The 16,901-nt window shown below is 46.0% G+C and overlaps 1 protein-coding gene across 1 annotated transcript in view; it reads right to left on the bottom strand.

Moving 5' to 3' along the window:
- LOC144680385 (heme-binding protein 2-like) overlaps window positions 1-14,800 on the bottom strand; it is a 28,553-nt gene extending 13,753 nt beyond the window's left edge. Inside the window, exons 1-2 of the mRNA XM_078541352.1 lie at window positions 14,678-14,800; window positions 1,707-1,836 (exon numbers count right to left, since the gene is read on the bottom strand). Of these exons, the coding sequence (XP_078397478.1) occupies window positions 1,707-1,836; window positions 14,678-14,800 (253 nt within the window). The remainder of the gene's footprint in view (window positions 1-1,706; window positions 1,837-14,677) is intronic.
- Window positions 14,801-16,901: the final 2,101 nt, after the last annotated feature.

Below are 16,901 nucleotides of genomic sequence, written 5' to 3'. Positions count from 1 at the left end.
GCAGAACCTGGTTGTAAAGAGTGATCTAGGTGACCTCATACATGAATCACATAAGGTTAGTGTGCAGGTACAGCAAGTGATTAGGAAGGCAAATGGAATGTTGGTGTTTATTGCAAGAGGAATGGAATATAAGTCAGAAAGATTTACTACAGCTGCACTGGGCCTTGGTGAGACCATATCTGGAGCACTGGGCAGCTTTAGTCTCCTTATTTAAAAAAAAATATAATTTTTTTGGAAGCAGTTCAGAGAAGCTTCACTGATCTCCTTCATTCCAGAAATGAGTTGTCTTATGAAGGCAGGTTGAACAGCTTAGTCCTATAACCAGTGGAGTTTAGAAGATTGAGAGTTGATCTTATTGAAACATACAAGATCCTGAGGGGACATGATAGGTGGAAACCCAGAGAATGTTTCCTGTTTTGGGGTGACTAAAACTGGGGGATACAGTTTAAAAATAAGGGGTCTCCCTTTGAAGGCAGAGATGAGGAGAAACCTTTTCTCCCAAAGGATCATTGGTGTGTGGAATTCTCTTCCCCAGAAAGTCGTGGAGGCTGGATCTTTGAATTGATTTAAGGCAGGGTCAGAAGATTTCTGTTAGTCAAGGGTTATGGAGGGGCAGACAGGAAAGTGGAGCTGAGACCACAACCAGATCAGCCATGATCTTATTGAATGGTGGAGTGGGCTCAAAGTGCCAAATTCCTCCCCTATTCCTGCTCCTATGTTCCTATTGGATGTCCTGTTAGAATCCTCCATATTTTTTCTGCATTTCCCAAAATTGTTACAATTTGCAAATGTTGGTATTCTGCCTTGCATACCCAATTCCAAATCATTAATATTCATTAAAGTGTAATAGTCCTCGATTCCAAAAGTGTAATAGCCCCTGACCCCTGGAGAACACCACTGTATACTTCCTTCCAGCCTGAAAAACAACTGTCCACCACTACTCTCTGTGTTCTGTCTGTTAACCAAGTCTGTATCTACGCTGCCAAACCCTGTAATCCCATGGGCTTTAATTTGCTAACAGTCTATTAAATAGTAATTTGTCAAACATCTTTTGAAAGTGCGTATACATAATATCAACTGTAACCTCATCCACCTTTAACCATTAAATATCTCAATGAAGCTAGTCAAACACGATTTATCTGTAACAAGACAGAATTTCCTGCCACTGAACCTCAGTCTGGACCCAGCATTCCAGCAGCATCCAGTAACCTGAGAGAGATGCAATTTATCAGCTTCCACAAGGGTACATGTCGACTCCAGTATTGGGATTCATGCCTGGCATATGGAGCCTTTATTATACTAGGAAAATTCAGTAGCCACTGTTGGAGTAGGAACATGAGTTTGGAATCCCACTCCCACCACATGTGCTGTTGTCAAACACTTTCCAGCCAACATGGGCGGATGATCCAGCGGGGGAGGATGATGCCGGCCGGCTGGGCTTATAAACATCTGCTGATCTATCACAATGAGGTTCCCGACGTCCAATGGCAGGGAACACGGCCCGCCATGGGTGGGCTGAGCGGACAATCGCAAACGGGTTTCATGCGGTTGTGAAACCAATCGCGCCATATTGTCCGGTCACGCCACCAAACACGCCCGATACCAGCGTGCACGGAAAATCCCGGCCAAAGTTTTAAACATGAGATATCAAAGATTGAAGGGTTGTTTTCTAGTCTGTTGTTACCTTCATGGAACATTTAATGTACCTGCAGCATTAGAGAAATGTGAATAACTGAAAAGTTTTTTCAGGCCGGTCTCTACTGCACGATTCATATCCATTCCAGCAACCGTTGTGTAAATCCAATGGAAAGGTTGGTATTTTCTCTCTTCATAATTCTAAAACAAAAAGAGCAGAATGTATTATCATATGACACAACTGAACTACCCCTGTAAAGCACCAGTGTTGATAGGACATCCTGGTTCCCAGGTGCGGTAGCAGCATTCATGTCCTGGATGGCTGGGATTGAAAGAGAGTTAGAAGGTTTGAAGGAATTCTTGGCATTAACACTTCCTGGTTCATTTTCCTTTCTCATTTAGTCTTTCAACTTTGGCGTTGTCCTGCACCATTGGCCTTGCTCCTCCCCTTGGGTATTCAATAAAAAAAGAGAATGTTATTGACAGCCTTCTACACTGAGTCACTTCCATCTGAGTGTTCTCAGGGTCAGGGAGAGAAGCCATGAGCACTATTTCTCCTCCTGTCTCTGGGTCCCTTAATCCCACCCCCATCTACAACACACGTGCTTCCCCTCCAACGACACTCTCCCCACTCAATCATGCAGGTCATTTATCCCCATTCAACATTCACCAAACAGTTACAGAAAGGTCCCAGGAAAATGATAACTCATATTTGCAGCCAGATGCCAACATCGACTGATATTTATGCAGCATGGGTCAATAATATTAAGAGCTACAATGATACAATGCATTGTTAGTTTGTGCGCAGCTGAAAGGTGATCCCACCACGACCATTAAACAGACCAGAGATTACAAATTTTACTGTAACAGCATCATGCAATATATCCCATTAGTTATTTATAACACTGCGGACGATAACGCTGATTTTGTTCACTGCCTCAGACCTCATTAACATATTCTGCACTTTGGGTCCTTTGGAAGCAGTGACAGTAAATTAATATTTAGGGGAATGATTCAAAACTTGCAACCCAGATAAAGTGTACAAGATCTTCCCCATTCCATAGAAGATGTAGAAGACTTTATCCTGCCTTGGGTGCATGATATTATTCAATATAATTACTGCACACAAGAAGTGTAACTGGATTCTACTTTACCTGTGATCTCACAGACTAGAAATGTCAAATAACTCCTGAGGAACAAAGTGAAATGATTGAACAACATAAGTCTTCACCGTCAGTGATAAGCATTGGTGCCCTAATGTGTTCTTTGTAACACAACTTTTAAGAGGCCAGGGGACAAAGACTGAATGGTTCACATTTGTATTGGGTTTCTTGATCATCAAGTCTGAAGACTCTTCTGATCGCTGTTTCTTATTACTCTTTATTTTTAATATCTGGTATGCAACACAACTTTATCACAATATTTCAATGCCTCCAGGAAGTCATAAAAGCACCAGGATAGAGTGAGCTAATAGGTGAGCAGACAAAATGGAAAAGAACCTTGAGAATCATGTAGAGTGTAAAACAAGTTAATGATTCACGATGAGATCATTGTCCACTTGTGTCCTTGTAATTTCACCCCACAAAACTTGCTAACAGTAAAGAACCATTAGCAAAAAAATAAACAGATCTCCAGCAATTATTCAATACTCTGAACGCAAGATAATTATGGATGACAAAGGTCATCTAGACTAGCTCATCTGATCTGTCCAGAATGGCACACAAATATACTGTTAGGAGCAGGAGTGAGCCATTTGGCCTGTTGAGCCTGCTCTGCCATTTAATAACATTCCCTAAATCATCACAGTGACTACAATGAAAAAGCATTTAATTGTCAATAAGGAGATTTGAGACATTGTGCAAGGTGCTGTGTAAATGCAGCTTTTGTCTTTCTTTCATTACACCAGCATGCAGTAGGCAGAGAACTGGAGCAATAGTGATATTGGAGGTCCAATGCTGATTCTCTAAGGATAATTAATCACAGAGCAATCAACTGGTGTCAGGAAAGTGGCTACAAAAAAAATCACTACATTTACAAAGCAATTCAACTCTGTAACTAATACAACCTTACCATTCTGACTTCTCTGGCACCAAATCACAGCAAACCTTAAATGACATCTGCCCATTTAATGCTAATGAAACTATCCAAGGATTTGTCAGTCAGACATATGAACATACGAGCTTATGAATTAGGAACAGCAGTAGGCCACTCGGCCCCTCAAAACTGTCCCATCATTCAATAAGATCACGGCTGATCTGTATGTAACTTCAGCTGCACATTCCTGCCCACCCCTAATAACCTTTCACCCCCATGTCAATCAAGAATCTATCTAGTTCTGCCTTTAAAATATTCAAAGGCTTTGCTTCCACCACTTCCTTAGGAAGACAGTTCCAAAGACACACAACCCTCAGACAAATAATTCCCCTCATCTGCGTCTGAAATGAGTGACTCCTTATTTTTAAATACTGGCCCCAATTCCAGATTCTCCACAAGAGGAAACATCCTCTCCACATAAACCCTGTCTGGACCCCTCAGGATCTTAAAGATTCCAATAAATTTGCTCCTTACTCATGTAAATCCCAGTGGATACAATCCTGGCCTGTCCAGCCTTTCCTCATAAGACAAGCTGCCCATTCCTGCCATTAGTCTAGTAAATGTTCTCTGAACTGCTTGTAACGCATTTACATCTTTTTTTTTATACAAGGAGACCAATATTGTACACAGTACTCCAGATGTGGTCTCACCAATGCCCTGTACAACTGAATCATAACCTCCCTACTTATGTTATCAACTCCCCTCACAATAAATGATAACATTCGTTTATGTTTCTTAATTAACTGCTCTACCTGCAAACTAAACTTTAATGATTCATGTGCTAGAACACCCAAATCCCTCTGAATCTCAGAACCCTGCAATCTCTCACCATTTAGGTAAAAGTATTCCAACCAAGTGAATGATTTCACTTTTTCCCACACTATACTCCATTTGCCAGATCTTTGCCCACGCACTTAACCTATCCATGTCACTGCGTAGCCTCCTTACATCCACTTCACAATTGACTTTCCTGCCTATCTTTGTGCCACCACCAAATTTATCAATCATTCCTTCGGCCTCTTCATCCAAGTCATTTACATAATTTGTAAAAAGTTGAGCCCCAGCAGTGCTCCCTGTGGCACACCACTTGTCACACCCTGCTAACCAGAAAAAGATTCACTTATGCCAACTCTCTGCTTCCTGTTAGCTTCTTCTATCCATGCCAATATGTTATCCCCTACATCAGGAGCTTTTATTTTCTCCAATAACTTTTGTCATGGTACTTTATCAAATGCCTTCTGAAAATATAAGTACAGTACATTTACTCTTTATCCACAGCACATGTGACTCCTTCAAACAACACCAATAAATTGGTTAAATATGATTTCCCTTTTACAAATCCATGTTGACTCTGCCTGATTGCCTTGAATTTTTCTAAGTGCGCTGCTATTATATCTTTCCTAATAACTTCTGATGTTCCTCTGACAGATGTTAGGCTAACTGGCCAAAAGTTCCCTGCTTTCTGTTTCCCTCCCTCTTTGCATAAAGGAGTTATATTTGTTATTTTCCAATCTACTGGAACCTTCCCGAATCTAGGGAATTTTGGAAAATTAAAATGAAAACATAAACTATCTCATAAGCCACTTCTTTCAGGGCCTCAGGGTGAGGTCCATCCAGACCTGAGGATTGGTCAGCCCACAGCCCCAACAATTTGCTCAATCCCACTTCCCTGGTGATGGTAATTTTTCCGGATTCCTCTCTCCCTTCCATTTCCTGATTTACAGCTATTTCCGGAATGTCACTTGTGTCCTCTACAGTGAAGACCAAAGCAAAATATCTGTTTAATTCATCCGAAATTACCCAACTTGCCATTATCAATTCCCCAGACACACTCTTGAACGGACCAATGCTCACTTTGTTTACCCTTTTCTTATTTAAATATTGAAAGAAGCTCTTACTCTCTGTCTTTATATTATGAGCAAGTTTGCTCTCATACTCCAATTTTCCCTCCTTAAACTTTTTGTGATACTTTGATGTTCTTTATATTCTTTCCAATCTCCTGACCTGCCACCCATCTTTGCATACTTATATGCTTTTTCTTTAGGTTTGATACTGTTATAGTTTACCACAGATGGTGGGCCCTCCCCTTAGGAATTTTTCTCTCATTGGAATGTGTATATTCTGTGTTTCTGAAATATCCATTTAAATGTCTGCGACTGAACTTCTATTGACCTATCCCATAATCTCATTTGCCAGTTCACTTTAGCTACCTTTGCTTTCGTGCCCCCAGAATTGCCGTTATTTTAGATTGAAATACTCATCTTGTTCGCACTCGATTCTCCCTCACAATGAATGTAAATGTCAATCATATTATGATCGCTGCTACCAGGGGTGCCTTCACTAGGAGATTATCAATTAATCCAATCTTGTTTCTCAATATCAGGTCTAGTATCGCCTGTTCTCTGGTTTGCTCCAGAATGCACTGTTCTAACAAACTACCCTGAAAACATTCTATCAACTCTCATCCACGCTACCTTGGCCCATCTGATTTTTCCATTCTTTATGCAGATTAAAATCCCCCATGATTATCACTGTACCTTTCTGACAAGCCCCCATTACTGTACCTTCCTGACAAGTCCCCATTACCTCTTCTTTTATGCTCTGTCCGAGTGTGTAGTTACAATTAAGAGGCACTGTACACCACATCCACAAGTGACTTCTTGCCTTTAACATTCCTCATCTTAACCCAAACCACTTCTACATCCTGGTTTTCTGAACTTAGGTCATCCCTCTCTAAAGTGTTAACACCATCATTATTTAACAGTGCCAGCCATCCACCTTTTCCTACCGTCCAGTCCTTCCTAAATGTCACATCCCCTTCAACATTCAGTTGCCATTCTTTGACATCCCGTAGCCATGTCTCTATAATGGCTATCTGATTGTACTTACTTATTTCGATTTGTGCTATCAGTTCATCTGCTTTGCTTTGAATGCCTAAGTTGTTGGTATCTACATGGACCATGAGCACTGGATCCTCCCCCTCCCATTGCAAGTTTATCTCTAGCCCTGAGCAGATGTCCTGAACCCTGGTACCAGGCAGGCAACAAAGCTGTCTGGACTCTCACTCTTTGCTACAGAGAACAGTGTCAATCCCCCTCACTATACTGTCCCTACTAACACTACATTCCTTTTTGCTCCCCCACTTTAATGGCTCCCTGTACCACGGTGCCATGGTCAGTTTGCTCATCCACCTGAAGCCTCCACTCTCATCCAAACAAATTGAGAGAACTGAAATCCTATTGGACGATTGCAGAGATTCACATTGCTGCCCTCTGTGTCCGCTTGCCTGCCTCACAGTCATACCCTCCTGTCCCTGGCCACTGACCAAAACACAAGACCCTATCCGAAGTGGTGTGACTGCCTCCTGGTTATAATGCATCCAGGTAAATTTCCCCCTCCCTGATGTGTCGCAAAGTCTGCAGCTCAGCCTCCAGTTCAATGACTCTGAGCGGAATTTCCTCAAGGCGCGAACACTCACCTCAGACGTGTGTGTCGTGGATCACAATGTTATCCAGGAGCTCCCACATACTGCATCCTTAAGATGTTTTAAATAATTACATTAATCACTTGTTTAATATGGCTTTCTTACTTATTTGATTAACTTTACCAACAAATTATGTATTATTTTAAAAGTTAGCAATAGAATAGAACTTACCCACTTACCAGATACTCACCAAACAGCTCGCTCCTCTCCCTGTAGTAGGGCAAGAACCAATTTCTATGGGCTGAGAATGGTAGAAAGAGGAAATGAACAACTCCTTCCTCCAACCAAACTCCAAGTCTTCACTCAATTTGTCAGCTGGATGAAAGAACCCTGAATTTATAGTAAACTGAACAGGGGCAACAGTAACCAGATTGAACCAGTTAGCGAATTAACTACTCAGCTCCTACAGCCGAGAGTGAGTTTACCCTGTCTAAACTGCAAGAAAGAACTTAGCCTGCTTACACAGCACTTTCCAGTTACTGCTAATTACCGACTAGATTCGATTCTCAGAGCAAAATTTAAGAACAAAATTAAAACTTAAAACTCCCCTCTCAGCAAATTCCAAGGGCAGAATGTTTCCCTCCTGGGCGAGCCTCCCTACGTCACCGCGCACTCTCGCGATCATTCACCCGGTGGGTGCGTGCGGGTGCCAGAGCGGTGCCCACCATTAGTTAACAAGCAACTCAAGGCCCTGAACAATGCAATTGTCTGAGGTTTTTCATTGCCCAACCGATTTTCTGCTCATTGCACGGGCAAAACAGGCAGGTGGCCAGCTGACATTTCCTCAAACCTCATCTAAGGGCGGGATAAAAAGGGTCAGCAGCATTGCCAGTGTGGGTAGTGAGGAGTTTTGGAGATAGTTTGCAGCTGGTTGTTTACTGGTATTTGGCAGCTTCATTTCTGTTCAGGGCCTCATTCTTAGCATTTCCTGGCCTCATTTCAGGACTCATTGCTGTCTGCCAGGAGGGTTCAAACCATGTGGACCTTTCCAGGTATCAGACACCCTTCCTTTACTCTGCTAATGGGGACTGTGGTTTGGCACTAGCAAGGGGGGGGGACACACTGAAGGAAAGGGATCTTGATGCAGCTGCATAAGCCACAGATGATGTGTCCAGTGGTGAGTTGGAAGATGAGCACAGAGAGGAGAATACTGTGGGTGTGGAGCCTGACCTCGGTAACCTCCAGGAAGGCAGAGACAGCAGGGATGCCTTGATCCAACGCTCCTTCAGCGAGGCTACCAAAGATCAGCTTCAAATTCATGCCAGGGCTGCCTCCTCCAACCCGGATGTCTGAAAGGACCCTTTCATTTCAACACAAAGAACACTCAGCAATAAAGTTCTCAGCCACCTACGTCCAGAATTACATCCTGGCGTTCCCCACACCAATGAATTAAATAGGTGAAGATTCTAAGGCCATGATGACAAAACCAGGTTTATATCATTTTGACAAGTACAGGCTACTTACATCAAACCTTCTGGTCTTAAGTCCCAGACCAGGATACATTAACTAAACATAAATGAACATAAAATCACCCATGACCTGTCCCTCTTGTGCTCATGCTGCCTTTAACTTACACTTGTGAGTGCTCACTCTCGGTGCTCCCCCCTCACTGGCACTGGTATCGGAGACAGCCTGCTGACCCTGCTGCCCTGTTGGGCTTGATGACCTTGTCGGTTGTCCTCAGGCCAGTGGCGCCCGTGCTGGCCCCGCCTGGGATGGATCCGCCAGTGCCACAGCTGGCACCCCTCCAATCGCCACAGCCTCACCTGCTGCCATGGTCACTGGTGGAGGGGCGGAGAAGCTGCTGCTGTCACCTGGACCGCCCTGAGAGGAGTTCACAGAGATGGCTGGCAGCTCGTGCTCCAATGTAAGGTCTCTGTGGACCTCCCTGCACAACATTAATGGACGTGTGCCTAGATGGGATACTGGGTGCCTCATCCTTCTCCCACACTGACACTGACCACCTGAGGTCAGTTCCTGTGTGAGGGCTTGCAGGTCCGAGCGCAACCCCAGGAAACCCTCATTCTGTCCCTCAGCTGCCTCTCGATGAGAGACACCACTGTCTCAATGGAGTGGGCAGTGCGCTCGCCCATGATGGTCAATGCAGTGCTCACGCTCCAAATGGACTCCTCCATCGCGGAGAGCATGGTGCGCATATCCTCATTGATTTTCGCTTGATGCTCTCGTACATCTCACTGAACATCCAGCATCTGCTGCCTAATGGATGATTGCAGAGGCTCATTTTCAGCCTTTGACTAAGCATTGTCCTAGCCCCCGGCAATCCTCCGACTGCCAGTGCCCTGGGCACTCTCTGCCTCCACATGCACCTCAATCGAGTGTGAAGTGCCCTCAACAAAGTGCACCGAGTTACTAACCACTGAACTAATGCCCACCAAAGTGCTGGTATCTGTGCTGGTGCCTGCTTCAGAGAGCGGGTGTGATGCAGGTGACAGTGATGCCCGGAGGTTTTCTGCCGTTAGGGGGAGGCCCTTCGGGGTCTACAGATCAGACGTCAGCTGGCGAACCTAAAAAGGAAAAGAAGGACATTTCATTAGTTAAAGTCATCACTCTGTCGCTGTGCATGCCAGGCACCCTGGTGAGACACCAGAGATCTGCATCATGGTGCCATTGTCTTCCAATGATCAATGGGGACACCAGGTTCGAGACTCCCATCAATGAGGAGACTGCACTAGAATGGCTGCACAATCCGAGAGTGTCACCTCTGTGCACTGAGCTCTTACCTTCATCTGGCACCCTCGCCTCTCCATGCCCGGTTGCACGGGTGCGTGCTGGCTCTCCAGCTCAAGGGTGTCCTGCTCGAATCGGGAGGGCAGCAGCAGGTTGGACGGGCCTCCTCCTGTACGTGACCTCTCTGCTTGGTGCTGGATTGTCTTCTCTTGAACGGACAGAGGAGCATTGATCAGTCCACTCTCTACCTGCAGCTCTAATGCAGCCTGGCCAACCCCAGCTGAGGAACCCCTCGCAGGGCACATCCGAGTCATGGCTCTCCAGCCGCAAGGCACTCAGTCCAAGCAGCTAGGGCTCACCCCCTTGGCCAGTTCTGGCATCATTGACAGTTGGCACTCAGACTCTAGCACCGCTGTGGCCCAGGGGGGAAGGGCATCCCTTAAAACAATGGCACACTGACCCAAGCCAACATGGTACTCACCCTTCCTGAGCGCTTCAGGCCATTGAAGAGCTTGTGGCACTGCACCCGTGTGCTCTGCACCACATCATGGCTGCTCACGCGGGCTGCCAACTCCTCCCATGCCCTCTTTGTGAAGTGCGATGGCCTCCCCCTCCGATCTCTGGGGACAAGGGTGTCTATCCTGGGAGTCACCTCCTCCAGCAGGACGGTGAGGCACTCATCGGAAAAGCTGCTGGCCGAGTTCCCACCCGACCTGCCCTCCCGCCTGCCATGTCCAGCCACACTCAACTTCATAACTTCCATACTGACACCACAGAACAGACGTCCTTCCATAGTCAGCCTTCCAGGGGCTGCCTGGGCTGTTTTTAAACAGGTTTCCGGGTCACCATTGGACCCAGCAGCCGACAGGACCCCGCCCCCGCTCGGCCCTTCCTGACCAGTGTGGAGCCGCGTTTCATGCTGGACGGGCCTTAATTGGGCCACCAGAGTGAAATCACAGTCGGAGCCTGATCGCGGGTGGCGGTCGGTTTCATGGACAGTCCCGGGCCTGCCCGCTGTGCCCGCCCAACGAGGGCAAAATTGAGGCCCAAGTCTTCACTCAGTTAGTCGATTGCACCTGTTTGTCCAGCAGCTCAGAAATAATGTAGAGAGAATCGTTGTTCTGAATGTTTCAGAGTAGAATGATACATGGTACATTCAGTACGGCCATCACTCAAGAACTGGATTGATTCCCCTGCCCCCAGAAGCTGTCGTACAAGTTGTGTTGAGCACTGAATTTACAACCTATCCAAAGGTTCAATGTGATGTTGCATTTTCTTTCTACTAAATAATTGTGCAAATAGTATTTTTTTAAATCGCTTTTGAGCTGTGACAGAACCAGGCAAATTAAGTGGAAAAATGTAATTAATAAATAAGAAACTCCAAAAGGAAAAAAAACTGACAACAATTATAAGTGTGACCTTGCACTGGAGTGCGACTTCAACAGAGCGCTGAGAGTTTGTTGAGTTGAGGGACATTAAATCTCTTTCTAAATGTCTAACATTGTTTGATTTTAACATTTAACATTCTAAATCTCATCCAGGGACCTGAACAGTGAGAGAGCAGCTATCCACTGGGGTGCAGCTGTAGATAGTTAATTAAGGAAATTAGCTTGACACTTGTCATGGGGAAGGTGTTAGAGTTGATCATTAAGGAGGTTATATCTGGGCACTTAGAGAAAATCAAGGTAAGTGGAAAGAGTCAGCATGGTTTTGAGGAAAGGAAATCATGTTTAACCAATTTTTTGGAGCTCTTTGAAGGAGTAAACTCTTTCGAGTTATCAACAGTCACAGATTGCAACTCTTTCGAGTACAATCACAGTTTCCGGGAGTGGGACATGAACCCACAACCCTCTGATTCAAAGGCGAGGGTGCTATGAACTGAGCCACAGCTGACACGCACTGTAGATAAAGGCCTTCAACTGCCCCTTTCAAATACCCCTTCAAATGTCAGCCACTCTTCTCTATTGATTTAGCCCATAGTTGAGTATCCCAGTTCACTTCGGCTAGCCCAGCTTTCATGCCCATGTAGTTGCCCTTATTTAAGTTCAAATACTGGTCTTAGGCCCACTCTTCTCCCTTTCAAACTGAGTGTAAAATTCAATCAAACTGTGGTTACTGCTACCTAGGGACACTTTCCACTCTGTAGACGCACTCTTATTTATTCGTTCATGGGATGTGGGTGTCGCTGGCTAGGCCAGCATTTATTGCTTTCGGGGCAGTTCAGAGTCAACCACTTTGCATTGGTCTGGAGTCACATGTAGCCAAGCAGATTTTCTTTAATAAAGAAGGGGTAAAACAATGAATAAATGAATAATAAACTTTTGAAATATAAATACAGTTTTTAAAATGGATTAAAAAAGGGGTAAAAATGGAGGAGAGATTTCTTGGTTTGAAGTTGTTAAACTCAATATTCACTCCGGAAGGCTGTAAAGTGCCTAATTGAAAGATGAGCTGCTGTTCCTCCAGATTGTGTTGAGCTTCACTGGAACATTGCAGCAGGCCAAGGACGAATATGTGGGCCTGAGAGCAGGGTGGGGTATTGAAATGGCAAGCGACAGGAAGGTCTGGGTCATGCTTGCAGACAGACCGAAGGTGTTCTGCAAAGCAGTCACCCAGTCTGCGTTTGGTCTCCCCAGTGGAGAAGAGACTGCATTGGGAGCAGCGAATGCAGTGGACCAAATTGAAGGAGGTGCAAGTGAAGCGCTGCTTCACCAGAAAAGAGTGTTTGGACATTTGGACGGTGAGGAGGGAGGAGGGAAAGGGGCAGGTGTTGCACCTTCTGCGATTGCATGAGAAGATGCTATGGCTAGGGGATGAGGTGTTGGGGGTGATGGAGAAGTGGGCCAGGGTGTCACTGAGGGAATGGACCCAACAGAATACTGATGGCGAGGGGTGAGGAGAAGATGTGTTTGGTGGTGGCATCATGCTGGAGTTGACAGAAATGGCAGAGGATGATCCTTTGAATGTGGTGGCTGGTGGGTGAAAGATGAGGACAAAGGGTCCCTATCATGGTGCTAGGAGGGAGGGAAAGGGGTGAGGGCAGAGCCACAGGAAACAGGTCGGACGCAATTGAGGTCCTATCAGTCACAATGGGGGTGGGGTAACACTCGGTTAAGGAGGATAGAAGGCATGTCAGAAGTGCCACTTTGGAAGGTGGCATCATGAGGACCCTTTCACAATTCTTTTCTCGGTACACCGATGGATGTATTGGGGCTGCTTCATGCTAACGTCTGGACCTCGAAAAATTTATCAGTTTTGCTTTCTATTTCCACCCCTCTATCACCTTCACATGATGCATCTCTGACACTTCCCTTCCCTTCCTTGACCTCTGTCTCCGCTCCTGTTGATAGATTGTCCACCAATATTTAGTACAAGCCCACCCACTCCCACAGCTACTTCGACTACAGCTCCTCACACCCTGCTTCCTGTGAGGGCTCCATCCCATTCTCTCAGTTCATTCGCCTCCGTCGCATCTGTTCTGTTGATGCCACCTTCCAAATTGGCGCTTCTGACATGTCTCCCATCTGCCTTCCCCGAGGACTCCCCCCTGACTGTATCCCAGTCACGCCAAATATCACCTGAACACCCCCAGCACCCCAGCTACCCCCATCCCCAACCCCTATCTAGTCACCCACCTGACTAACCCTCCCTTCCCATGTCTATCCCCACCCCACCAATTATCACTACTGACTAACCTCACTACCCCCAACCACCACGCCCACCCCCAACTACCTCCATCTCTCCAATGACTGCCACAATTTACCTCCCACCCCTATCTACCCCCTACACCCCGATTACCATTCAAACCCCCCATACCTCACTATCCTGTACCCCAAACTACACCACCACCTCGACTACCCCAAACTTCTGACTGCACCCCAACCCCACCACCCAAACCCCAGATCCTCTCCGGGCAACACAGCCACCTGACCCCACCCATGCTACTCCCCATCCCCCCTTACCCTCCCCTGACCCTCCCACTCCCTGATTACCCCACAACAGCCCCGACTAACCCCACATCCTGACTAGCCCCCACCACTGGACACTCCCAGCCCTCCTCCAATCGCTGACTAACCCAAAACACTCCGAGTGCTCCCCACCCCCCGACTATTGCCCAAACAAGGCCCAAGAATACCCCCACACCGACCCATCTACCCCAGCTGTACCCCCGACTACCACATGACACCCCATTCCCTCCCGCCGAATACCCCCACCTACGCTCACTACTCCCTACCCTTCCTGACATCCTGACCCTCACCCACACCTGGGTGAGTGAAAAGGAGCAGAGTGGAAATCCGAAGGTGATTGTCACTCCCCGGATGTTGTGAGCCATTAACATGAATAGGGGATTGGATAATGGACAGAAAGAGCTTCTTACAGATGTAACATAGTGATCTTAAATCTGTTATAAATTTCAGAAATTGGGTTAGATTCAGTGAATACAGGAGTAACAGGAATGTGTCCCGACTTTACAGTCCTTCGCATTGTCCCTCTAACCTCTCTGTTTCCACACCAACCCCACTTTAGACCCGCTGCTGGAGACGGAAACCCTGATATTCTCACTACACAAGCTGGCAGTGGAGACCAATCAGCCGACAGCAGCTCATGTATAAAATGTTAATGAGACCCAAGGACCAATTTCAGTCCAGTCACATGTTTCAGGGTTGGGGTGTGCGCTGTCGGTCCACCACAGGTTATTTACCCCAAAAACAGGCATTGTATAATTTCCCCTGGTACTAACATGACTGAACGCAGTAAACTCTGAACTATACTTACCTTGTGTTGAATGACTTCTGTGGGCTCAATGCAGTGCTTTTGATGACAGAAGTTATTCACTTCATCAAGTGCAGCAAGTTGATGCCAGAAGAGGACAAACACAGTTAGGAAGAGTCTCAGCATCCTGGTGTCCGCTCAGGTCACTGGTGAACGCACTGAATGACTCTCAGCACCTTCAGGTGGATCTGCAGATTGAGCAGAGAGCTCAGATCTTTTTATACTGTTTTATGAAGATGATTTTGAATAATGTTTAGCTGCAGGCAGGAACATCATGTATTGAAGAAATGCACTTGCTGATTCCATTAGAAACCATTAACTCTCTGAGTGCCGGTTCCCGGGAAGTCTGAACACTCGGGAAGCTATTCTACAATTGATTCCCATTCACACACTCAGGATTGTCAACCCTCCCTGTTTGGGAGTCACCTGGAATGGAAGATTGATCTGCCGGTCGCTGGTGTTAGTGACCCGGGAGAAAACAATTTCACATTCGGGTTTCATGTCACAGATTCATTTCTTGGGTTTCCTGCACTGGCGGAAAGTGGGAACCCAGTGGCCATGCTGCACTCCAACCGCGGGACACACCACCATTTCCTCACTGAGTAGGTGAAGCTGGTGTGGGTCTCACTGCCCAATGACTTGAGCATTTCACACCGTTCCTGTTTGTTTCTTCCCCTCCTCTCCTGAGGTAACTGAGACTGGCTGAGGTACATAACCCTTGGTAACAACTCCCACTGAAGTCCAGTTTCTGACTTGGGTTCAGTTTTCCTGGCACTGCCTGTCACTGGGTTTCTATTTTCCTGGACACTGCCTCTCACTGGGTTTCTGCTTTCCTGGCTCTGCCTCTCACTGGGTTCCTGCTTTCCTGGCACTGCCTCTCACTGGGTTTCTGCTTTCCTGGCACTGCCTCTCACTGGGTTCCTGCTTTCCTGGCACTGCCTCTCACTGGGTTTCTGTTTCCGGGACATTGGCTCTCACTGGGTTTCTGTTTTCCTGGCACTGCCTCTCACTGGGTTTCTGTTTCCTGAATACTGCCTCTCACTGGGTTTCTGTTTTCCTGGCACTGACTCTCACTGGGTTTCAGTTTTCCTGGCACTGCCTCTCACTGGGTTTCTGTTTCCTGGCACTGCCTCTCACTGGGTTTCTGTTTTCTGGCACTGCCTCTCACTGGGTTTCTGTTTGCCTGGCACTACCTCTCACTGGGTTTCTGTTTCCTGGACACTGCCTCTCACTGGGTTTCTGTTTCCTGGACACTGCCTCTCACTGGGGTGCAATTCCCCTGACACGGACTGACAGGGGTGAAAGCAAATCTGGAACAAGGGGGCAGAGTGTTAAAATAAGCAGGAGCCGTGACATGTCCATCTTTTTAATGTTTTGAAGGCTCCCTAGTGGGCAAAGAGGACAGGAAAAGATAGCACAACCCCTCAAGATTGTCCTTCCATTCAGGTCCTCTGGTCCATATGAGTGTCACTCCAGGATCCACTTAAAACCTTTGTCCACCCTCCGGTACAGGCATCCCTTCACCTTCCCGAATTCTAATCACTTCCGAAACTTTTCCCTGACCACTTTCCCAAAGCCAGGGAATTCTCTCCAGTCTCAAGTGGTGGCCTTTTTTATGGCTTGAATATTTTTAGTTCCCGGCAAGGTAAGCCAATTCCCTTCAACTTATTGCTAGCTTAAAGTCCCAACTAAAAGAGATTCTAAGCATTAATGGAATAAAGTCTTGGATTGGGTCTTCAAATGCAAGCCCTCTCCTTCAGAACTCTCAAAGCCCACATGATTATCTTGGGACGGGACTTACATTGAGACATGTCTAGTGGACCAACTTCTTTGAAAATTTACCAGTATCAGCTCTTGGAAATCGTCCTAAGACTTCAGGAGTGGTGTATTTATGTGAATTGCCGAGATAATAAATATTTCAGACGACACATTCTATATGCTTCAAAAGCAAATACATTTTACTGAAGCTCATTATAAGTTGTAGCTTATACATGAAGTTATAAATGATAACTAAAGCTAACATAACATGTAAATAATGTGGTCTTAAATACATGGAATATATGAATATACCTTATCAGCAAATATTGCTGGATAACTCAAACAAACAACAACAATTAATAAAAGTAGTTACTCACAAATTCAATATGGTTACATCGAATTTTCATATATCTCTGTCTCAACCCAGGGAAATTCTCCAAAGGGAACTCTGACCCTTTATATTCCAATG

This window comes from Cetorhinus maximus, chromosome 5, assembly GCF_964194155.1.
Source record: "Cetorhinus maximus chromosome 5, sCetMax3.hap1.1, whole genome shotgun sequence".
Lineage (NCBI taxonomy): Eukaryota > Metazoa > Chordata > Chondrichthyes > Lamniformes > Cetorhinidae > Cetorhinus > Cetorhinus maximus.
Note: the sequence above shows the minus strand (reverse complement) of the source record. Positions and strands in the feature narration are given on the sequence as shown.